At 39.4% G+C, this 25,804-nt stretch overlaps 2 protein-coding genes and 1 pseudogene across 2 annotated transcripts; 1 reads left to right on the forward strand and 2 right to left on the reverse strand.

Annotated features, from left to right (window-relative positions):
* LOC137254369 (uncharacterized) overlaps window positions 1-24,081 on the forward strand; it is a 66,258-nt pseudogene extending 42,177 nt beyond the window's left edge.
* LOC137252240 (uncharacterized) lies at window positions 10,232-16,978 on the reverse strand. The gene is made up of 2 exons (XM_067787670.1): window positions 11,088-16,978; window positions 10,232-11,031 (listed from the first exon to the last, which is right to left on the reverse strand). Exon 1 carries the CDS (start codon window positions 16,844-16,846, stop codon window positions 12,695-12,697), a length of 4,152 nt encoding a protein of 1,383 aa, XP_067643771.1. The 5' UTR covers window positions 16,847-16,978; the 3' UTR covers window positions 10,232-11,031; window positions 11,088-12,694.
* Window positions 10,232-17,138, reverse strand: LOC137252243 (trypsin alpha-4-like). Its single transcript, XM_067787674.1, has 2 exons — window positions 16,985-17,138; window positions 10,232-10,925 (listed from the first exon to the last, which is right to left on the reverse strand). The coding sequence occupies exons 1-2, from the start codon at window positions 17,105-17,107 to the stop codon at window positions 10,272-10,274; spliced, it is 777 nt and encodes a 258-aa protein (XP_067643775.1). The 5' UTR covers window positions 17,108-17,138; the 3' UTR covers window positions 10,232-10,271.
* Window positions 24,082-25,804: the final 1,723 nt, after the last annotated feature.

The raw sequence follows: 25,804 nt of genomic DNA on the forward strand, positions 1-25,804 counted from the left end.
TAACGGCTAGATATTTCGATCGGCTATACAACACTATGTAAAATATATGAAAATAAAAATTGCTTCTCGCCTAGCATAACTTATAGCGAGCACTCTGCCGTGAGCCTAACACTTTCAAAACTTATACAAAGAAATTCTATGCATTACTTATCGTTTGACACGTTGATATTTAAATCTTTCTCACCCAGCTCAATGAGTTCAATGAATTGCAGGACTATTGTGGTGTTAAGCCACGCAAGGTAATTGAAAACTAAGTATCTTGGCACAAGAAATATTTAACTCGAAGACAGAAGGAAGCAAATGCAAAAGAGATTTGATTTCGGAAGAAATGTTTTGTATAAAATTATTCCCGTAGGTGCTAGCAGAACGCCTGAGGCCTGGGATCAAAACACACTTACTGAATCTAGGATCTGATATGAAGTTTAAATGTTAAGGGAAAAAGTAAGCATCTATAAAAATAGCACTAACAAAATTGCTTAGTCTCATTTATGATTTACTGAGTTTTCCACATATTTAGTTCGGCAACACCACAACGCAAATTTTGAACATTTTCTTACTAAAACCTAATTGCACTATACATTTTATTTCATTGCAATCAACAACATAATGCTAGTACCAAGATCTTTGTGACCAACACTAGGTTCACAACGTTTGGTTGGTGAAAGACAAAAACTTATCCTATGTCAAAATATAGTACCATTTTTGGTTGCATGCACATATATTTGTTTGTTCAGCTTGAATTAAATGAAAGTCTTCACTATATTTAGTAAAATTTTATATGGAACTAATAAAATAAAACAAAAATTTGATCATTTTTTTCGATGAATTTTGGTCCCAAATGAAAACATGGTGGGGTAACCGTGTTCGCTTTACTGAAAATGTCTCACTTGTAGATACGAGGTTAACGAATAAACGGGACGATGTGTATATGCATATTATGCATTATAAGTTTCTACATAGGTATATTGTAATTTATTCTGTGAAAGTACATAATGTAAACAAATATGTATAGCAAGAGGCAACACTTTTTTACTATTATCTTTACTTATTTGCGCTTACAATTCTTTATTTTTCAGTTTTGCCTTTTTCTAAACAACAACTGTTGTGTGGTTATTTCGAAGTAACCACCTACTTTTGTGGGTAAAAAATTATCCGGCTACTTTTGCGGGTTAAATACCAAAAGGGTGTAAAAGTTTCCACATGATTTCGTTACCGTGGTGAAGAATGTTGTTACCACACTAGAATCGGGGCGTAAATGGAACTACCTCCATTTTTTGTATCATGCCTTATACTATAGGCTGGAATTACCCATTTCAAATTTTTCATTCCAGTTCATTTTGCGGTTAGTGTTTGATATGTTTTGAAATCTATTTTTAAGGAAATCAAATATTGGTAAGTAAAAATATATAATATATGTGCATACATGGTTCAACTATATACAGGTTGGCTCATCTGTAAAGCAACAAAATATGTCTGTCCAAATTGTCAAAATCTGTGTATTAGTGTTGGTGCGAATGGTATGGAATGGAAACATAAAACTTAGCAGTTTTTTTATGTGTAAGTAAAATGTTGCCAATGTGTTGGTTTCATTTTGAGTTTGCCATCTCCTTTTGACAATCCCTTCGACCATGCAATGACATAAATAAAATCAGCTGATGAGATGAGCCAACCTGTACATAATTGAACCATGATGTGCATATAAAAAAAGTAGAGTTTGATTAATGATGACATGTAGAACAAAGTAAGTTATGCGGCATACTCGAAGATTGCCGAGAAAAGCTCGGTCGCCCACGTACTATAATTATAAGTTAATAATATTAAGAAGAAGAAATGTATTTAAAAATATATTCGAACAACTTAATTTAGAAAGTCTTTTTCTTTTTTATTGCTTTTCCAAGCCACTGGCATCAAGAGTTTCCTCAGACGTGATTATTTTTTCCTTGTCGACAGCCTCGATGTCTATCAACTCCGCGCTTTGCTCCACGATACACGTGCACGTTTTTCTGATGATTTTTCATGGACATTTTTGACAAGTGCTAACTATTACAATAAAAAGACTCCAACAAATATTAGAAAATAACACTTTTACTTTAAATAAAATGCCCGTAAGCTCACTTAAGCTGATTGAGTACAAAACCTGTCATCTTTAAGTCAGCTGATACCACAACATGTGTGCGTCACTATTACCACCTGTGAGTTAGAATCGCAGAACGCCGCGCCCGATAATTTAAAGGTTATTCGAAAAATTGCATGATTTTCTAGAGATTATTGACTACGTCACAAAGTCTCAATCCCTCCCCTCCCCCCTGTGACCAGGTGTAATACCTAAAGAACAATATGATAAACTGTGATTACAAAACAATCAGTGCATAGCCATAACTTAATCCAAAATAGCGGATATATTAATTTTGGATACAAAACAAAATTGGCTTGACTTAAGGATGAAACCATAGAGGATCGTTATTATTTTGTATAATGAGTGTATATACTTACCTGACAATATGTTTGAATCAACGCTCATATACCATTCGCCCTATATGTTGCATGTGTATTGTCACGGATATTAGCATCACTAAGCTATACCATCACTAAGGCGATGCTAAGGCCATGGTAAGCGGTATTTACGTCAATAATCAAATCATGTATACACACATATAAGCAGCCGAGAGATGTCACACACAGATGCATTTACTTATACGCCTATGTGTGTGCGAGAGACTGTAAACTACAAACTCACATACATCTGAGAGACGATGAAAAGTAGAAAATTGTAAACAAGTAGAAACTATATGAGAACTATAAACACTCGAAATAGTTGGTAAGTTCTGGAAATAGAAGAGCCTAGATGTATGCAGCGTAAACTATAAAAGTGGCGCAAGCGAGTAAAAAGTAATTCAGTTTGAGGTGAGCTATCAATGAGTTTGATTAAGCACACGATCTGGCGGCCAATAGTAGAGTTTCATTTGAGTTATCAATCAGTTTGGTTATTAAGCCAGCGGGTAGCAAAGTATGAGATGCGCCCGTATCTACAGTCAGTATTCGTTCGTTGCCATCCACAGTCCCTCTGACGGTAAGACTGCTCGATTTTCTACCAATTAGCGACACAGATATCACAGGGCATTCAATAGCTGGATCTAGCTCTCTAAGTATAAGTGTTATTGTGAAGTGCTTTAATAAAGGCCATTTTTCCATTATTCAATTTTGGAGTTATTTATTCAACAGTTTAGTGATTCGAACTTAGCAGAGGATTGCAAATAAGAGGATACAACTTGGACATGGCAAAGTTCAGTGAATTAAAGATCCAGCAACTGAAAAAGGAGTTGGAGAACCGTGGATTAAATACAACCGGCAATAAGATCGAACTTCAAGCACGGCTACGAGAGGCAATGGAATTAGAAGGGATTGACGTGGAAGAGTATGTCTTTCATCTTGATGGCGATGAGACAACAAAATTGGAGGAGAAAAATGAAACACCGAAGACAATGGCGAACACAGACTTGAACATGATATTGGCTGCAATATCGGCACAAATGTCCGAAATGTCATCGCAAATATCCACCAACATGTCATCTCAACTAGAAGAACAGAAAACGTATATGTCATCTCAACTAGAAGAACAGAAAACGTATATGTCATCACAGATGGAATCCCAAGAGACACGAATAACATCGAAGATGGAAGAACAGAAAACACACATGGCGTCACAAATTGCAGAACAATTAAAAGAACAAGAGGCACGCATAACATTACAGCTCGTAGCACAAGAAGAGCGTATCTCAACAAAGCTGGAGGCACAGGAAACAAAATTCTCATCACAGCTGGAGGCTGTTAGTGAACGACAAAATAAAGTGGAGGCCGAGATGGATGCTTTGAAAGATCGGATTCAGGAGTTACAATTGAACCGTCCAATCACTTCAACGTCTACTCTGAAGGTAAAATCCCCAACGTTTGATGGTTCTGTTCCATTCCAGGTATTTAAGCTCCAATTTGAGAAGACGTCGGCAGCGAACAACTGGAATGTGGAAGATAAAGTTGCTGCACTGTTCATGGTGTTGAAAGGGCCTGCAGCTGAGATTTTACAAACCATTCCAGAGAGTGAACGGAACTGTTATGAAGCATTGATGGGTGCTCTAGAGAGGCGGTACGGAACTGAGCATATGAGACAGATATACCAAATGGAGTTGCTGAACCGCTTCCAGAGGCCTGGTGAAACATTGCAAGAGTTTGCGTCGGATATTGAAAGGCTAGCACATTTAGCGAATGCGGACGCACCCGTGGAATACACTGAAAGGGTAAAAATCCAGAGCTTCATAAATGGCATACGAGATGTGGAAACGAAGCGGGCTACATACGCAAACCCAAAGCCAACATTCGCAGAAACGGTGTCACAAGCCCTGATTCAGGAAACAGCGTCGCTTCTGTGTAAGCCAGTTTTCAAAGCACGCTGTGTGGAAGTAGAAAGGCCAGAGTGGGTAGACGCAATATTGGAGGCGCTGAAAGGATCGCAAAAACGGAGTGAAAAAGTTATCAAATGCTTCAAATGCGGGAAGTCCGGTCACATTGCACGTCATTGCGATCTTGGCCTTAATAGTACCAACAATGTGGGTGGGCGTAAACGCAAAGCTGGAGGAGATGAGCAAGAGCGAGTAAGAGGTAGAGAGCTAGATCCAGCTATTGAATGCCCTGTGATATCTGTGTCGCTAATTGGTAGAAAATCGAGCAGTCTTACCGTCAGAGGGACTGTGGATGGCAACGAACGAATACTGACTGTAGATACGGGCGCATCTCATTCCTTGATCCGATCTGACTTGGTCAACAGGAGAGTAAAACCGTTACCTGGAGCAAAGTTGCGTACGGTCACTGGCGAGTATAACCAAGTTCAGGGAGAAGTGATATGTGAAGTATTGATTGGGAAGGTCATGGTTCTACACAAATTTGTTGTGGCGGAGATTGTTGATGAAGTTATATTGGGAGTGGATTTCTTGGTTGACCATGACATCAAGATCGATATGCAGAGAAGGGTGATGCGTTATGAGAACCAAGATGTGCCACTTAACTTTAGTTTGGAAAAAGAGTTCAGCAGTAATCGGGTACTGGTGGAGAAGACTCGACGAAGGCCACGAAATTCAAAGGTAAAGGTTGATGGAACAAATGGGCCAAACAAATCAAAACCGAAGGTACCTGTGAGAGAAACACTGGCATTGAAAAGCCCTAACGGACGTACTAAACCGAAGAAAGAATGCAAGGGTGGTTTCAAGTCAAGGCACACTACTGTTGTGAAGCGTCGGAACGATACTGATTATGCAAAGCAAATCCGTCCAGCGCAAGCTCTGCGAAGTAGTTCTTCATTGGCCGAGCAACAGAGTGCGAGGGAACGATCCATTATAATGAGTAGTAAGATGAAACACAGGTACGACAAGGAAAATAATTCGGAAGGTTTCCGGGAGGGAAATTTGGTACTTTTATACAACCCTCACCGGCGGAAAGGTGTTCCATCCAAATTTCGGTGCAGTTGGGAAGACCCGTACAAGGTTGTGAAGAAGATCAGTGATATCATCTACAGTATACAAAGCATTGAGAAACCACGGAGTAGAAGAGTGGTACATATGGCGATGTTAGCAGCGTTTAGATCGAGAGATTTGTCTGATCGGGACGATCAGACTTAGGTGGAGGGCAGTTTCACGGATATTAGCATCACTAAGCTATACCATCACTAAGGCCATGGTAAGCGGTATTTACGTCAATAATCAAATCATGTATACACACATATAAGCAGCCGAGAGATGTCACACACAGATGCATTTACTTATACGCCTATGTGTGTGCGAGAGACTGTAAACTACAAACTCACATACATCTGAGAGACGATGAAAAGTAGAAAATTGTAAACAAGTAGAAACTATATGAGAACTATAAACACTCGTAATAGTTGGTAAGTTCTGGAAATAGAAGAGCCTAGATGTATGCAGCGTAAACTATAAAAGTGGCGCAAGCGAGTAAAAAGTAATTCAGTTTGAGTTGAGCTATCAATGAGTTTGATTAAGCACGCGATCTGGCGGCCAATAGTAGAGTTTCATTTGAGTTATCAATCAGTTTGGTTATTAAGCCAGCGGGTAGCAAAGTATAAGTGTTATTGTGAAGTGCTTTAATAAAGGCCATTTTTCCATTATTCAATATTGGAGTTATTTATTCAACAGTTTAGTGATTCGAACTTAGCAGAGGATTGCAAATAAGAGGATTTGCAAGCAAATTCGTTACAATATATTCGTCTCGATAAGCGCTCACGTTTTACTATTGCATCCTAAAATGTACTTGTATGTAGAAATTATCCCATGCATGCAACAAACGTGAGTTTTTCTTTCAACCAAGCAGAAAAATGATCAATAATAAAAAAAAAAATTAAAAAAATCAATTTAAGTGAGTTATAGAAAAGAAACTAAAAAAAAATATTGTTTGAAGTATTTTTTTCTTTCAAGTCTTGGCAATTTCGCACGGCTCTCTAATGTCGTCGCAATAACAGCCTCTACATTTGCCGGTATAACCCGTTTGGAAACGCTAGCTAGCAATTGAACATGTCGTTCCGTTCCTTGTATGTGTGATGGAATTTTTGGATCATTAAACGGTGCATCATCTTGATTTAAATATTCTTTCAATGTATCGTACGGAATGCTTCGCGTGAATGGTGGTTCAAATACGATATTTATATAATTCAAATTGATCATTTCCGTATAACTTGTGCAATTAAAGTTTATATCTGGTTTTATATAAACTCTAAGTTCCATTGGCTCGTCAACATCGGTTCGATAGCGTAGAATTTTCTTGATGGTATAGTCGTGCTTTTCTTTGCTATCATCAAACAACATTGATAACAAGATATTTTCCGAATGCGCATAATATGAATTATCTTTAATTACTTCATTGACAATTTTGCGTAAACGAGGTTCTAGAAATCGTGACCAACCAATGAACTTGAAAAATAATGCACTGCCGTGCAAGACAGAGCTGTAATACTTAATATTGAAGTACATTGGCACATAACATTTAATTATAAATTCAACCAGAATTCTTAAATTTGCATCTGGATTTTCCGTTGTCACATATAATCGCAATAATCTAGCGGCCTTGGTGAGCCACCGAGAATGTACAATTTTCCCTGGTTTGATGTTAGCCAGATCCACCGGAACCACGCCGCTTGAAATTGCATGGGCCATGTCGTACAAGTACTTCGAATCGGTGGAAAATTCTATTTTTTTGGAGCAGGGGGCATATTTTGCAACTCAATTTTCTGGAAGCCGTCCACCACCTGAAAATATATAATAATAAAATAATTAAAAATGGTTGACAATTAATATAAATGAGTGATAGCAATAACTTACCGGAAGAGTTTCACAAGTTTCGATTTGACGGCTCAGTTTTCCGGTTTTCGATCTTGGTCCAGTGCTGGTTGATTTATCCAAAGCTTCAAATAAATGCCGAAACGGAAGTTCGTTGAAGTGTAGAAGGCAAACGAACCATTTAGCCATTTAGCTGATTTTTTCATGTAAAGTGCAAAACCGGCGATTTTTTGAAATGTTTGTATGGTGAACCCCCGGGGGGGTTCCAGGGGGTGTGCCACTGGCATCGATGGGTCGGGCCTCCAAAGTTAGTGGGCGTCGGTCATACATTTGGACTCGATTGGAGCACTCTAAATGGGTCAAAGTGGGATTTTTCAAAATTTGCCCCTACCCAAAAGTTCGACCCAAATTGGAGGACACCAGAATTCGGTTTAGAGGTATGGTTCCTTCGGCAAAGTTTCTTATTTTGAATATGATTTTCACAGAGTAATGGACAATTTTTTTGCCTCCCCACAAATCGACCCGGCCTACTGCATACCCCCTAATTTTTTGAGGTAGGTTTTTTTTTGTGCGGCTTTCCACCAAACAAGAACTCCATAGTATGGAATAGGGTTTACAATCGCTGTAAAACCCAAATGCGAAAGAGATGGCGATAAACCCCACGTACATCCCAGCATTCTTTTATATGCATAAAGTGCCGTTGAGGCCTTCTTCACCCTCTCCTCCACGTTGAGCTTCCATGACAACTTACTGCCTAGGATGATTCCTAGATATTTTGTGCAAGGTTTCTCCTGCAGGGTGACCCCTACTAACATAGGCCTGGTCGAATTTAGGACCTTGTACCTCTTTGTAAACGAGACCATATCCGTTTTCGCCGCGTTGGCTGTCAATCCGACATCAAATGCCCAGGTAATAATATCCCGAAGCGCCCGATCCATCAAAGAGCTAATCGTTGGAAGGCACTTTCCACTTATGACCATTGCAACGCCATCTGCCTAAGCCGTAAGTTTCACGGGTACCTCATCGAATCGCCTAAGCGGTTGGTTGATGTCTAGCGTCCACAGCAGAAGTGATAACACCCCTCCCTGCGGCGTGTCCCTGTCCTCTGATTTCGTGGCCTCATACAATCCCCATTGTGAGGTAATCTTCCTGCAATTGAACATGCAGCCGATCCATCTGGTTAAAGCTGGATGTACTTTAATGTAATAAGACCATCCATAATCGCCACTTTGGAAACGTTGAAAGCCACGGCAATGTCTGAGAAGACTCCTAGAGCATATTCCTTATATTCCAGGGCTTTCTCCATGCTTATTACCACCCTATGCAATGAGGTGTCTGCCGACTTGACTTTGGTATACGCATGTTGGGTTGTGGAGAGCAACTTTTCATCCAGGTAGTGCTTCATGTACACATCTATCAGCCTCTCCAAGGTTTTGAGCAGAAATGGTGTTAAGCTAATGGGTCTATAGTCTTTGGGATACACGTGACCGATCTTCCCCGCCTTTGGTTGGAAAGCTACACGAGCAGTTCTCCAAAAGTGCGGTACATGATTCAGTCTTATGCACCCATCGAATATTATTTTAAGCCATTCCACGACCACTCTACTTGAAACTTGTAGTATGGCCGGGAATATACCATATGGGCCCCGCGATTTAAACTTAGAAAACGTGTTCAACGCCCATTCGATTTTGGTATCGGTCACCAGGTCCGGCACTACCCGTTCCGTGAACGAAGTGTGATTGCTGTCTGGTGGCTCTTCTAAATCATCTCCCGATGGGAAATGTGTAGCTAAAACATAATAAACAAAATAACACAAACACAACAAACATAAATAACAAAAAAAAAAAAAAATAACTCCAAATGGTATTAAATTAGCGAAAGCAAAAATTTATAGATGATCGATATGGCGGAAAACCAAAAACTAATTAATTGGCTATGGTAAGGTTATGACAAAGACGGTAGCTATGATATTACCCTGCAAAAATCGCGAGTACTCCATGCATGCATGTATGAAGTACTCGCTATGGACCAAGCGAGTGCTCCAAAATTAACCACAATTCATACAAAAAATATGGTCCAATTATAACGTTGCGATGTCCTAGGAGCGGACCATATACTCCAGCTCCGCATTACATCAGAGTAATCCATGGAGTACCCACAGTCCAATAAACATCGTGTAGTGATTACAATCGTTAAAAACGAGCAATGATCGGCTTACAACATTTTCGTGTAGAAACATGAGTTGGTCCATCGCTGCATTACAGTGGAGTATAATGGTAAGTACTCCAGTGGACCACATGGTCCAACGATTTTTGCAGGCCCTGCTCGTTTTTAACGATTGTAATCACTACACGATGTTTATTGGGCTGTGGGTACTCCATGGATTACTCTGATGTAATGCGGAGCTGGAGTATATGGTCCGGTCCTAGGACATCGCAATGTTAATTGGACCATATTTTTTGTATGAATTGTGGTTAATTTTGGAGCACTCGGTTGGTCCAAGCATGCATGGAGTACTCGCGATTTTTGCAGGGAACAAATACATTGATTTCCATAAGTTTGCTTGGATTAGTACCGTTATGGATCGGTCAAGTTCGCCTTACTTATTTCGTAATTTTCTTTTTTTTTATCATAAAAGATAAAATAAATGTAAGGCGCGATAACCTCCGAAGAGATCTAAGGGCGAGCTTCTCTTCCAATTTGCGTCGTGCTCCGCTTGATTTTCCCTACAAATTGGCCGTCCCGTCCGTAGACGGAGCACACTACCATCACACCACGGTGACCGCCTTTTTTCATGTTCTATTCATTAACGAAGGAACTTTAAAGCTATGATTAAAGTTTGATCTCACAACCTAAGGCATTTCCATGCGTCACACTTTAATTGCATACAACCAACATTTTTTTAAATCGCAATTATAAACATTTATTAATTACTTATTAATGACATAGCCAATAATTTATAAAATTTTGAACGTCTGCATTACTTATATCTGTAAATAAAGCCGGTAAATCGGGGTTATGATGTAATGACCTAGCTGATACCAAAGCCCAAAGTTTTCCATCCTTAACGGCCGGTCCACCAGAATCTCCTTGACACGTATAAGCTGATGGACTTTTAGCACAAATCAATGATTCTCCTAAAACCATCCCTTCGCTCTTATAAAGACGCGCACATTCGTCCTTTGGCGTAACTTTAAAGACAGCAGATTGGAGTTTAGAGGAAGATGGTGTTTCGTGTGTCATGCCTAGATCTGTTGTCGAACCCCATGAACTAACTTGCATTTCTTTGTCTGTGTTTAATGTAGTACAACAAAATGGTATTTCTTTTATGTTATCATCCCTCTCGTCGAAGGGAGCACTCAGTAAAATGAAAGCTATGTCCATATGAAATGTTTTGTCATTAAAATTCTTTGGAGTATGTATTTGCCATGCCTCGCGAACTTTTCGGTGTACATCACTTAAATCTGTTCCACCAGCTTCAACAAAGATTTTACCACTTATCGCCTTAATGCAATGCGCAGTTGAAAGCACCTCCCGCATACCGATTAATGCGCCAGTGCAACGATGTCGCGTGGTATCATTTATTGATACCTGTTATTACGCCGGCAAATAATAAAATGCACGAATATACTAAAAACTTGTTTATTCACATGGCAGCAATTTTCGATTACAAATTTTGATTTTGGAGTTTTAATATCTATAAAATCATATTTTATAGTACATAAATGGTATTATTGAAATTAATTCACTTACTTATTCGTGCTTCCTCGGTATTCGTTCGTGAAAGAGTGAAGCCAAAGGAAGCCGTTGAAATTAAATTGAAATAAAATACAGAGTTGCATAGGAATGCAGTAAAACAGATATGAAAGTATTAAATTCTTAAGCTAAGGCTGCTAGTCCACGACATCCCGCCCCCCGTGAGCCGAAGCAGGGCACGCTATCTGAGGTTCACTACGCACGTCTAGTACTGCCAACTTTGACGCTGGTCTCTTCAAGATGCCATTTGAAGTTTTTATAAGTGCTGACCTTACTTGACCGTCTGCAGCTGGGTATACTTCCCGCACCATTCCACGCCTCCATTCGCCTAGATTACCGTCACTATCACAAATGATAACCACATCACCAACCTTTATGGGATCGACCCTCTGGTACCACTTAGTGCGTCGAGTGAGATTAGGCAGATATTCGTGAATCCACCTGCGCCAAAACGTCTGCTTCAGTTGTTGTAATATTCGCCATTGCTTCCTTAAACAAATTGTAGTCGAACTTGAAGGAGTCTGGATGTAGCTATGACAGCCCAAAAGGTAATGGTTGGGTGTCAGTGGATCGGAATCACTACTATCGATTGACAAATGCGTAAGCGGGCGAGAGTTAATCAAATTCTCAGCTTCGATGAGTAAGCTTTGCAAAGTTTCAATTTGTGGACCTACTTCTTTCAGCGAAAATGCTAACACGCGTTTAACACTCCTTACCATGCGCTCCCAAATACCGCCAGCCGATGGATCTCCAGGTGTATTAAAAACCCACTCAATACCACGTCGAGCACACTCATCCCCTATACCTTCTGCGACATGCAACCACTCAATTTTGCTGGCTCCAACAAAATTCGTTCCTCTGTCACTGCGTATGCGAACTGGAACACCCCTGCGATTAACAAAGTTTCGTAGACACAAAATTACAGCATCGGTCGACAAGTCCTTGGCAATCTCTAAGTGTATAGCTCTTATTGTTAGGCAAGTAAATAATGCTACCCACCTCTTCTCACGACGTCGACCAATTGAGACCATGACTGGTCCGAAGTAGTCAAGACCGGTGTACGTGAATGGCCTTACGTAAGGTTCAAGTCGATCAGCTGGCAATTGACCCATTAGCGGAGGTCTCGGTATAGCTGCTGAATTCGTGCAAAACTGGCATTCCTTTTTTACGGATTTTAAAAGAGTTCCGACGTTCGGTATCCAGTATTTGGCCCGAATCGCACATATAATGGCGCCTGTATTATGATGGTAAAAAATTTCGTGAAAGTGGCGAACAATAAGTCGCGACATTGGATGTTCCTTCGGCAACAATACTGGTCTCCGTGTAGATAATGGTAAACACTGGGCATTGTCAATACGACCTCCAAGCCTTACTAATCCCTTGTCGTCTAGTACGGGAGTTAACTTAAACAACGGACTTTGCTTTGAAAGTTGGAGCCCCTCCTGCAATGATTTTATCTCGTCGCTGAACATTGTTTTCTGAATCAGCCGAACCAAAAATACCTCTGTTTCGTAGATTTCATTCCCAGATATTTTCAGTTGTACCTTGCAAAGCTTCGTATTTCTTTTCATTAGCGCAAGGAATTTTACCATGGCGTATCGTACTCAGGTCATAACTTTTAAAAATTTATAAAAATTTGAAAATTTTGTAAAGGGTATAACATTGACTTCCATACTGATTGAATATAGCTGCTTTGCCTTCTTTTCTGCATCGTTGTTGTTGTTAGAAATATCTGGAAATGATGGCCGTTGCTCTTCGGTTTCCTTTAAGAATGCGGATCCATTCAACCATCTGGAGTGTACTGAGAACGTATTACACGACTGCGGCCTCGTTGCTTCATCAGCAGGATTTAGGGACCCGGGGACCCATCTCCATTGAGTAATACCAGATGTATGGAGGATCTCCGAAATTCGGTTACTAACAAATTGCTTGTATTGACGAGCATCTGACCGAATCCACTGAATCACAGTTTTCGAGTCTGACCAGTAGGTCACTGATTTTGGTTTTACTGTGTGACCTTCAATTATTATCCGGCTTAACCTCGTCCCCAAAACAGCAGCTTGAAGTTCCAGTCGTGGTATGGACATGGGTTTTAAAGGGCTACAGCGAGATTTTGCTAAAACAAAAGCAACGGTGGTCTCGTCAGTATGCAATATACGAAAGTAAGCAACAGCGGCATATGCTAACTCGCTAGCGTCCACAAATATGTGTAACTGGACATTGGCAGAAGGATCTTTAAGATACTGACTGTAACATCTAGGGGTATTAAATGACCTAAGGTTTCTTAAGGATTTGTACCACTCGTACCATTTATCGTAAACGTCATCAGGAATTGCATCATGCCAGCCTATATTGATGTGCCACAGCCTCTGCAATAAGATCTTTGGAACCAAAGTCAAGTTAGCAACTAGCCCGATTGGGTCAAAAATTGACATACTAAAACTCAGCAACTCTGCCTTTGTAGGTCGTCGACTGCCTTCCAGAACGGCCTTCGGTACTCTAGCGAAAGTCAAATTGAAGAAAAAAACATCGCCCTTAGCTTCCCAATGCATACCCAATACCTTCTCGCTAGATAATTCAGGTTTACACATATTTTTTGTGGTGCACTCACTTGTTGGCGCTGTTGTTATAGCCATTAGAAGCTCAGTAGAATTGGAAACGAATCCTCTGAGCTCAAACCCTCCTCGTCCATGAATTTCTATAACTTTCTTTGTCACGATTATGGCTTCCTCAACATCGGAAAAGCTATCTACAAAATCGTCAACGTAGTGCCGGTTGACAATCGATTCAACAGCTCTTGGAAACGCGTTTCCGAACTTTGATGCATTTAAGTTTTTCACAAATTGAGCAGAACACGGTGAACAGATGGAGCCGAAAATCATGGCCTTCATGACGTATATATCAGGCTCCCTTGATATATCTCCATCACGCCAGAGAAACCGCTGTGAATTTACGTCTTCATCGCGTATATTAATACGGTGAAACATCTCCTTTATGTCCCCACAAATGGCTACCTTCCCTTCACGAAATTTGAATAAAATCGTCTGTAAAGATTTCGGCTGAAACTCCTCAGGACCCTTCATAAGCGTCGAATTCAAAGAAATATTGTCAACGGTACTGGCAGCATCGAAAACAAGCCTTGGCTTATTGCCTTTATTTAAATTGTATACTGCGAAATGCGGCAAGTACCATACGCGCTCGTCTGACAAATTCGCTTCATAACTTTTAATTTTCCTTGCATAACCTTTCTCTACGTATTCTTCTATTTTCTTTTTGTGCCAGTTTCCGTATTCTTTATCCAAGAGCATTTTACGCTCTACCGTTTGAAGTCGTTTTAGCGCAGCATTATAACTATCTGGGAAAGTAACCGCATCTTTTTTCCACAATAAGCCTGTCTCATACCTATCATTGACAAATCTGGTTGTATTACTTAAAATGTTTTCAGCTCTAATATCGTCAGCTGACTTTATGAGGGGCAAATCAGTCTCAAACTTCTCCAAAGCAAGATAATCGGCGACTTGTTTTTGAAGCTCATCCATAGCAGTATCTACATGTACGTGACAAATGGTTGCTGAATCAGAACAATTCTCATCAGACCCAAACAAAACCCAACCTAACTTCGTCTCGTGAACAGTGAAACCTTCATTAAAATTTACGACTTGTAAAGGGCGTATCAAATTAGTATGCGGAACTCCTATCAAAATTTTCGGGGTCGCATTAGTATAACTCTGTATTGGTATTTCGTTTAACTGCGCATTCTGCTTCTTAAATATATTCGCTTCCAAAGTCTGCGGGGGCAACAACAACTTCCTAACAGTACGCACACCTTTCATAAGAAACTTTACATTATCTCTGTAAGTACTGGCAATTTCTAAATTTACAAGTCTAGAAATTTCATTAGTCGACTTGTTGTCGAACCATTTCAGGCGTAGTAATTCTTTTTTACCTGTAACCCCAATTTCATTTGCTACTTCTTCTTCCAACAACGTAACTTTAGCACCTTCATCAATAAAGGCTATTACTTCTATACAACCCTTTGGACCATGTAATTTAACTGGAAGGAATTTTAATAAAGTTTTATTTTGTATGTTTCCATATCCGCTTTTCGAACTCATTGACGATTCTCGAAAAGATTGACAGGAGCTGACAGTAGCTATAGGCGTTTCGGTTATCGCAGAGCTGCCATTAGTGGCATTTTGATTTGTCTGATTGTGCAGTAATTTGTTGTGATACTTCTGACAAGACGAAATGTTACACACACGACGACGCGAACAGTTATACATACTATGGCCCGGATACAGGCAGCCAAAACAAAGCTTGTTTGCTTTTACAATTTCCCATCGTTTTTCACAATCAACATCTTTAAACTCTTGGCATTGATGTAGCTTATGGTTGTCTTTGCAAAACAGGCACTTAAAATTTTCTTCGGATATTGCAAGTACGGTATTTGCTGACTTATTCAATTTTCTTGTCAGCTGTTCTGGGCTGTCAGATAATTTGTTTACTTCAGTGGCCATTACAATATACAAAGAAACTTGCTGTAACCATAAACTAAAGTCGCGAATTGTAGGGTACGGTGTATTTATTGTAAATTTGTGACGCGCCCATTCTTCGCGCTTATATAATGGCAACTTGCCCACCAATTCATCGAGTAGACTTGGGTTTGTAAGGTGCGGAACAGCTCCAGCATTTTCCAAAAATGCAACTAAATTGGTTACCATGGAACTGAAGTTGGCGATTTCGTTGATTCTTCCAGCGGTGATGGGTGGAAATAACCTTGCTTTAGCGAGCTGACTGCGTATGAGTACTTCTGGTCGTCCAAAATGGAACTCCAACGATGACATGACTGCATCCACGCTTGATGGATGTATTAATAATGATTCAACTTTGTTGCGGGCATCTCCTTTCAGTGCTTTTTGTAGCCGTAATAAATTTTCCACGTTTGTATATGAATATAAATGCGTTGTCTCTTTATAAGCTACAGCAAACATAGGCCACTCCTCAGGCAAACCAGAAAACTGTGGCAAATCTTGAATTTTTCGCATGAAAGGCTGGCTATATGGTTGAATACACGTTTGGGCATTGTTTCGTATTGGCGACGAAATCGGTACATGATTAGCACCAGTAGAATTGACATAGATCGATTTTGTGTTTGGTAAAAGGGGAGTGGAATAGTTTCCAATGGTATGACCTACTTGAGTTGCAATGGTTTCCATGCTGCTATCTGGCTGTGGATTCGTATTCATACCACAGATAGGCATTGTTTGATGATTGCGGGGTGAAAATGTGTCGACGTAAGTAATAGGATTCGAGTTAGTACAGTAAGGAGTGCTAAAAAAACTTGTATGTGGTATGTGAGGTATGGCAAAATTGGCGGCGGTAGATGTACATGCATTAAAAAAACTTGTATGTGCTATGTGGGGTATAGCAAAGTTAGCGGCGGTAGATATACATGCATTCATCGATGAGGCAAGTGTAGCATCAGAGTTGGCAAGTAACTCTAGTTTTGCTTCATCTGCATGGCTGGCGGCGGTTGTCGATGCAAGTGTGTTTTTGAGACATAACCTCTCTTTTTCGGAGGCTTCTAAAGAAAGTTGTAACTTACGTATTTGCTGTTGAAGTTCTGCGAGTTTAGCTTCATTGGCGATCATTGTACGTTCATTTTCATCCTCACTGGACGATTCTTCCCTTGAATTTGACATCTTTGAAATCGATGTACCCTTTAAATTTCTCCTTCTAAAGTTGTAGCGTGTCATGCATATATGTAAAGTGGCGGATTAGTACAGCAGATTGTGGAATAAATATTAAAATGTTATTACGCCGGCAAATAATAAAATGCACGAATATACTAAAAACTTGTTTATTCACATGGCAGCAATTTTCGATTACAATACCACATGTTTGTTATCCTCCATATTCGCATCCCTGCCACCCACAAAGCGATATTGGCAATTCGTATTGGTCAAAATAAAGCTAAAGACGACAAACGCGATTGCGAAAGAATTGAATAAATACATTTTAGTTTGGCCTTTCCGTCAATTATTGAGTTTAAAATGAAGCAAGTTAAATTTTCTGGGCGCTATTTATACAAAATTTTGTTTTGTGAATAAAAAACAAACAAAACCTTTTTTCTTTAGTTCTCAGAAATAAGAATTGAATTAAATACTAATTATGTTATTCACTCGGCCCATTATAGCTTCAAGTTTCGGCAAATTTCTTCATAAACACGGCCGGATTAACCCTCAACGGGAACCTAGGCAACCATCAATTTGTGGGCCCCATTTTTGCACGGCCGTTCCCTTCTTTTTTCGATTAAAAAATACAAACTTATATCTTTCATAAAAATTTTATCGTCACAATGTAATAATATCAATAAAATTACTATATACATTTTAAACAAGTCGTTTTCTACATTTGTTTTCGGCAAATTCATCAATTATATCATCAATATCGATCTTGTTCAATAAATCTGACCCAATGCAAAGTATACCTAACAACTCGAGTCGCTCTTGTAGCGTTGTAGCTCTTCTCAGCAGCTTTGATTCTTTTTAATTGCGAGAAGGATCGTTCGGCAGAACAATTTGTGATCCGAAGAGCTATTTCTGTGCTAGGAAATACATCGGCTAATTGATCTTCCATTCGAATCTTATACAAATGCCTATGAGTTTTTTATTCACCAGTGTATCTGGAGTTCAAGTAACTTTGGAATTTTTTCATTTCAATGAAAAATGTATCCAAATCTCTAGAATGAAAACGAACTAAGTTATTTATAGCTTCGTGGAGGTCAACATCGCTTAGAGAAAAGTTGATGAGAAATGCAAATCTTTCTGAAACTTCCATATATACTTTCCCACGTCGTTTCATTTCACTGTGAAGATTGCCGATGATTTCGAGGAACCTATTGTGCTAAAATCATCGCGAGGCGAAAATTCTACTTCTGGAGCATTTCCGTCATTAGGTTGGTTTTTTCTACGACGAGTACGTTTGACGATTTCTGTATAACCTACACCAGGTAATAATTGTTCTGTTTTTTCCTCTAAATCATTGAACTTTTCACGGAATGAAACTAAACTCTTTTCGAACGATCCGTACAAAAAACCACACGTTTGCAAATCTGCTTTTTCACTTTGCAGTGACTTATACTATGTTCAAAGAGAAAAATTAATTGAGGCAATTTCGATTTAAAGTGAGTGGTGTTCATACAACTCAATATAGCTTACACAATAGTAATTTGATAGCTGGTTGGCTCATCTCTACAGCAAAAACATATCTTTGTTGAGACTGTTAAAATGTGCGTGTTGGTATTAGGCGAATGGAATGGAATGAAAATATAAAAATTTGAAATTTTTGTGTGTTGTAAGAAAATGTGTTAAATATTTTGGTTTCATTTTGAGTTTGCTTTCTTCGGTTCACAATCCCTACTCCAGTGAAATGAAAAACGTCAAATCAGCTGATGAGATAAGCCAACCATATAGTTGAGCAATGCGTAATTGACGTTTAAATCTACTCAATAAACATACTTTACAAGGTTGCAATTGCAGTTTGAAACAATTTATTACGCATTTTTTTTAAATTGGCAATTTATTATATGATAAATTGCGTAATATATTGCGCAAATGTTATAAATTGCCAATTTGGTGTGTGTTTGTACATAGTGTTACTCACTGAACGCATAGCAGTCAAAATAGAGTTCCATAAAATCGACATGAAATCAAATTCGAATTTTTACATTTTATTCGCGATACACGTCGCCTCATAACGAGTATCAGTATTTTGTGGTTCATCATCAGCAATGATTTCTAGAGCCTCTAATATGATATCAAATGAATCGTATACTGCATTCGTCGCATTCAAATGTGTCTCCCAGCGTGTAGTTGACTATGTCTTCAAAGTTTTCTCAATTTATATAATGTCTGCATAATGGCGAAAAAATCTACTGCCAAAAAACAGGACTTCAGAGCATGCTCCCCAACCAAATTAAGGGAAAGCAAGGAACAGGAAACATAGATCGCATTCTCATTCAAACTCAATATTCTTGCTAGCACACCTTCCCGGACATGTTTAATGCGTTGTCATATTATTGTCCTCTACAATTTTGAATATCAAAACCACTTTAAAGTTTGATTCGCTAAACTTTCACCAGTATGACCTTCAACTGAAGAAAAGTTGTAAACCTTTTTTTTTATCATTCAATATACTCTCCTTTCACTTCGATACACTACTTTGCTCATACAATTTGCCAAATGAGTCGGAAATGTCCTTGTTGAGAACCTTGTCTAGTTTGTCGGTCGTCGTCTTTTGAATGCGTTCAACTGAGTTGTATTTAGTCTAGAATTTTATGTTTGCAAGAAAATTTTAAAAGTCTTTTTCATTTTTCGGGGCCCCCTAAATCGAGGTCCCCAGGCAACTGCCTATTTTGCCTATTTGTTAATCCGGCCCTGCTCATAAAATTTCAGGTATAATAAAAATTTAACAAACAGCTTTTGCTCCGTCTAAAGACAATTTTTTTATAATTGTTTATTTGCACAAGTGAATGGATTTCTTAATTTGAGAACGATTATGTGATATGTGTACAATGACTGTACTTTTAATGAATAAATAGACTTCACAAAGGCAATACTTAATTAGTTATATCTCTTTCCAAAGCCATAGTTGGGGGCAGTGCACTAAATTTTGAGCAACAACAGTGCTCGAAACTAAATGGGTTGATATAATCAAGATCCAGTATTAAGTGTTAATGGGACATTAATTTAATCCCATTTAAACGTCTGTTCACCTTTAACATATTCGTAAAATTTAATGAGCTTAAGACGGCATCTATAGGAAAATAGAAATTGAGTTTACATTAAGAATTCCGAATTTTTCTTTAGAATTTCAAAGCCTAATCTGCCATATGAAAACTAAATCAAAACAACGACATACATAAGTACTAATGTAAGTCTGCGTTGCGTTACTTGGTGTTGTTGTTGTTGTTGTATTAACAGTGCTTCGTCCAATTCAATGGGTACGACCACTCACAAATTGTCATCAACATCCTCTAACGGGAGTCTAAGGAAACTGGCTATTTCTACAGGGGCGGACCATAGGCAGATGCGTGTTAGAGGCGTAGGTTCCACATTACAATTGAAAAGATGGTTGGTGTCATGTGGGGACACATCACATGCAGGACATACATTACGTATGTTGGGGTTGATTCTGGACAAGTAAGAGTTTAACCTATTACAGTATTCAGAACGAAATTGGGCCAGTGTGACTCGTGTTTCCCTTGGTAGTGTTCAGCCTCTCCCACTACTTGCATTTTACGATTGGTATCCTCGGGAATTTATCATCTTCACACCATTATACCAAAGCCTTAGCGTTATCTCCCTTTGGCTTATCTCCATCTTCCGTAGTTGGCACTTCGCCACTTTTGATGTCCTCCCTCTGACTTGCAGCTTTTGAGGTAGTTGCTACCTCGCTATTGTGGCCATCTGTCCTACAGCTTTAGGCCTGCTTGCCTATGCGGCTGCCCGGCCTCGCGGCTCTGGGACTGGGTCCTTTCTGCCTATTGAAAGCAGGCTTGTCGCCTTACGCCAAACGTTGCCTCTTCATTCTGCCATTCGACCCTTATTCCTCCTCGTACCGGTTGCAGTACAGTACTACGACAGAGCTCTCTTACTTGCTCTGATCCGTACCCTTCTCCACCCTACTACTCCGTATCATATGTATGCTTTTCAAACACGGAGTTCATTGAATCATCACTACTCTCGCTCCCCGAGTCCGACGCATCGCTTAATGCGTTTTTGTCGTCCTTGGCTTGCGATTCAGTTCTCCCCTTATCATCGTCCTTATTGCAATTAGATAATGAGTCGTTCATCTTGGTCGTACGACCACCTGCCTGACAAGGCGGGCCGAGCGGTCCAGTATTATACACGGGAAATGAACCATCCGCCACAGCACCGCTCCTTACTGTAGTAAGGCCATCAATACTTCCCCAAGTGGGCCGGTATAGGGGAGACTCCGTTCGAATACAGCCGAATTTATCCCCTTATATACTTGAGTGGTTCGAGCGGTAGCACGGCGAACTAAGCTACCACCTCACGCAGATACTGAGTGGGCACGGCGGTTTCAAGGAGTGTCTAAATAAGCGTAAGGTAGAGGAGGATACTTTCTGTCTACACTGTCCCACCGAATTGGAAAACGCAGAACACATAATGTTTCAATGCCCTCGTTTTCACGGCGAAAGACTCTGTACACAGAGTTTTTGGAGAGGAGCCTTCAATCAGGAATTTAGTTCCCCTAATGTGCAGCGACATACAATGTTGGCCTGCGGTGAGTAAAATGGCGTTTCTAGTTGTGACGCGATTGATGCATGCCAAAAAGGGAGTGCAGAGGAATGGGCATGAGAAGCAGTGGCGACTAAATCGCCTCCCCCGTGACGTTATGCCTCACCGAGGTCCTACGAGGTGTGGGTACATGAACAAGATTAGCCTGGTTTCATTGGGCCACTTGAGGGCAGTGCGCTGCCCCAACGTCCTGGAAAAAAAAGATAAGGATATATATAGTGGAAAAGAAATAAGGAAAAAAACGGAGAGAGAAAAAGATACACAGAGAAAGAGAAAGGCAGAGGAAGAAGTGATTAAAAGGATAAGGAAAAGGGGGAGCGAGAGTAAAAGGTAAAAACTTCTTAAAAGTTATGCAGCTAGACCAAAGTTAGGGCAGAACAACGTCTGCGGAGTCTCATGTGTATGAAACAGTAGGTATCTAACAATACATGCATATGCTATGCATGCTCTAGCTCCTTATTTCACAAAAAAATTTCTTTTTAATTTTTTATTCATTTTTAATTAGATTATGGACACGTAAGAGGCAATGCCATCAGCTTTACATCAATTGCTCCTGTGGCACTAACAACCGTTCGTTATTATACAGATGAATCGAAGAGACCGCGACCGCAATGCACCACTGAAACCTCAGCCCCTATAAGTTTACCAAATCGCGTACTTGCACTCATTTGGGATGTCAGCGTGTGGGTTTAAGTCAATACGAAAAAGGCAATCGAAACTCATGTCATAGCCAATGAGTCGGTGCAGATCTATTGGAAGCGGATGCACGAACGTATGGCTAGTAGACTGGGTCGATTTATTAATCTATATCGCGCCATCGATTTTTCGATTGGATTTGGGCTCAGGAAAAAAAGTTCCACTACGCATACCCAAAAAAATAACTTTGAGCAAAATTGGAACGATTTTTTCGATTTTTTATGCATTTTTGCGTTTTCAAGGCTTTTTTCCTGAGCCCAAATCCTATCGAAAAATCGATGGCGCGATATAGGTTAACTTTCGTCCATACAAATCGACCCAGGTTAATGGCCTAGTCATTCAGAAGGAGTGGTAGTTTATGTATGCCTGCCTATGGGTGTGGAAATGACGTTAACATGACGTTACATTTTTGAACTGAATTGAGTGTCCAGAGTTTCATTTACTCATATTTTCAAATAGATTTTTTTTATTATTGATTTTAAGATTTTCTTTTTAAACTAAAACAACTTGTTGTGTACTTAGTATTTCATTGGATTCTTTTCATATTTGTTACTCATGTTAGCAACATATTTAAGATTTTCTTTTTTTTATGAAAATAAAATACAAACTTTCATAATCTTACGACACCTGGTAAATATTCCCGTTGCTAAGGATACTCTCAGTAAAAAAATATTCGAATCGACAGCATCTGCTCTTAGACTTAACCAATTGTTTTGAAGATATTGAGGCATAAGCAAAAAAGTCATTTGTCCCTTTTTCGAAGTTGGCCTTTAAAACACATAGCTATGAGCTTCTAAAGTTCGAAATTGGAACCCGCGTAACATTATATGTATTTTTTATATTTATTTGTGAAAAAAGGAAAACTATGGGCTGATTCTTTTTGTTTCCCCCAGCGGGTTAGGGTGTTAAAATATACCTGCGGTAGGTATGCAGCGGTAAGAGGCGACTAGAAAAAAAATACTAAATAGATTCAAGGGGTTGTCAGCGCAATATATAGCTTCTCCAACCCAATTGTCAACCTCACCTATCCCTCGCGAATCCTGTTCATTAACAGCCGAGACTTTGGCGACCCCTAACTCCTCATGGATTTAGAGGGTGGGAGGGTGGGGTGGCCTAGAATGTCTCATGTAGTCATACCAAATCGTTCCCAAGATGGTCGGGCTTGGTACCGGAACATACCGGATCTGAATCCGGCGAACGGCCATCAACATCGATAACACTCCCCACAACCATCAGGGAGTGTCCTTTCCGCTATAACAACAACAACAACAACATTCTTTTTGTTTAGTTGATTTTCGGATAGTTGATATTCTTACATTCGAACGATTTACCGTCATCCCTTGTAAAATTAGGTTTTGAGACAAACCGTTCAGTCATACAAATACTCTAGAAATCCCGTTTATTAAGTTTTTTAGCTTTATCAAAGACTAGCTTATGCACGTGGGTTTTACCCCACGTTTCTATAAAAATATACAGGCTACGCGTAATTAGCCATGGGTGAAAAATGAGTTGGTAAGATTGACTTCTGCTACAGCTAATAACTTTTGTTGTATGATACCTTCATATTTGTAACAGGACTCCCCTCGAGTAGGTTAGGTTGACAATTCGGTTGCAGAAGCTCTGAAGCTCTAAAGGTTTTTATTGCACTTATCAATCCATTGAATGCCAGCTAATGACCGTCCTAGAGCTTCATTGATTGGGATAGGAAATTTTAGGCATTTAAAATTGAAAACGTATATCTATCGGTATAAATAGAATTCTTGGTTTTAAACTTTTTAGTTTTCGAAATTTTCCGATAAAATGAATTGCTTCAATGACATTCGTAAAAGTTTTGTAATGAAAAGCCTTGTCCTACTACATAAGCGCGGAGAATCCAAATAACGAACAATATATATGTGTAATAAATATTATGGGCCCTTTTTTAAGGATCAGGCGATGAGGAGGAATTCCTGATGGCTCAAAAGGTTTAAGAAACTCAACAGGATATGCACAGCTTGGGATTTTTCCACAACTGTGGTAATAGATTGATAAGTTGTCTCGGTTCTAGTGATATTTTCATCCTCATTTTAGATGACAAAAATGCCCATTCTCGAAGCCATTTATCGGCTGTAAAGATAGATTCAATAATTGGAAAAAACACTAGCTATTAAAGCTTCAGATGATGTCATAACTTCGCAAAAACTTGCAGAAAAATAAATCAAATCTGATAGTAAAGAAATAGAAATTTTGCCATAATTAATTTCAAGCAGTTGTTTAGCAAAAGCTGCTGCTGAAGTGTTTCCGCCAAAATGCGCTTTAATATTTCTAAAGAGAGTAAATTTTTGTACGCCGATGGACAAAAAAGCACGCATTTACTTCATCTGCGGCTGTTCCAGCAAGTAAGGGGAAAGCACCACCTTTTTGATGATCATTACACCTCAAATCCTTAAGGGTTCGGTCTAAAACTTGCAGCGACTGTTTATGAGTCATGGTGCACACATCCCACACACCCACTTTGGGCTTACCGTCTGCTTATGTTGCACATCGGCCTATCAGATGTTTGCGGACAGTGGTAATTTAAATGCGGAGTGAGCAGTACGTCCACCACACAAAGGATATCCGCGGTACCTGAGGAAGCAACTGCCATAGTGATTTATCTTTTTAGCTCTTACATCAATTAATATCAAATTTAGCAGAAATGTTTGTTCCGGTTCCTCCAGGCGTATCCAAAAATACCAACCCTAAAGGTAACAAACCCAAAATAATACTAAAGGAATAACGGCCAAACCCAACTCTGCAATCAAACTTTACCTGTTGAAATAACCAAAGTTTTTACGCCAGCCATAGTTCTGAAAAATCCCATTTGCCTTCTTTTTTTCAATTCCATATATTAATGGTGCTGTTAGGACCTAACGTCATATAGCTCCTTACCAATTTTCATTATTCTACCATTACTAAATCCAGAGATATGCAGTATGAAATATTCCATTTGCATGGAGGTGCCACGCCCCTTCTTACTCACATATTATTTTCTTAGTAGTGTTAGGGATTGATTTCATGTAACTCTTTACTGAATTTCAATGTTCTTGCATGAATACTTCCAGAGTTATGCTGTATCAAATATTCCATTTGTATGGTAGGTGCCACGCCCTTTTTAATATTGAAGTTATGTTTAGCCTATGACCATCCTTGGAAGGTTTCTAGTGGGTGATTCCCGATTTATATCTACGTACAAACATACATTATTTTGAATTTTATATATATACTAGCAGACCCGTCAGACGTTGTTCTGCCCTAAATTTGGTCTAACTACATACATTTTAATAAGCTTTTTCCGTCTAACTCTACCCCCCTCTCACTTATTCTTACTCCTTCTCCTTCCATCTTTTCTCTTCTCTCAAGTTTTTCCCATTCATCTTCATCCCTAATTGTCAGGCAAATCGAATAGGACGTATGTAAATAGTTATGTGGGTATTATTAATTCATGTCTTTATTTCGGCTTCGCATGCATATATATCAGTTTTGCCAGGTTGATGCGACTAAATCGAATATCACAATGAAAATTACTTTAAAGCTCTCAGCAACAGCTTCCATTTGATATCCCTATTACGCACACATTCTAGGGGTATCCGGGTCTAGGTTTTGGCCTATATCTTGACACCGTAGTCACCCAGCGGTATAAAAATTACTCTGTACTAAAGCACTCATCAACAG

The sequence above is a fragment of the Eurosta solidaginis genome, chromosome 5 (assembly GCF_040869045.1).
Source record: "Eurosta solidaginis isolate ZX-2024a chromosome 5, ASM4086904v1, whole genome shotgun sequence".
NCBI lineage: Eukaryota > Metazoa > Arthropoda > Insecta > Diptera > Tephritidae > Eurosta > Eurosta solidaginis.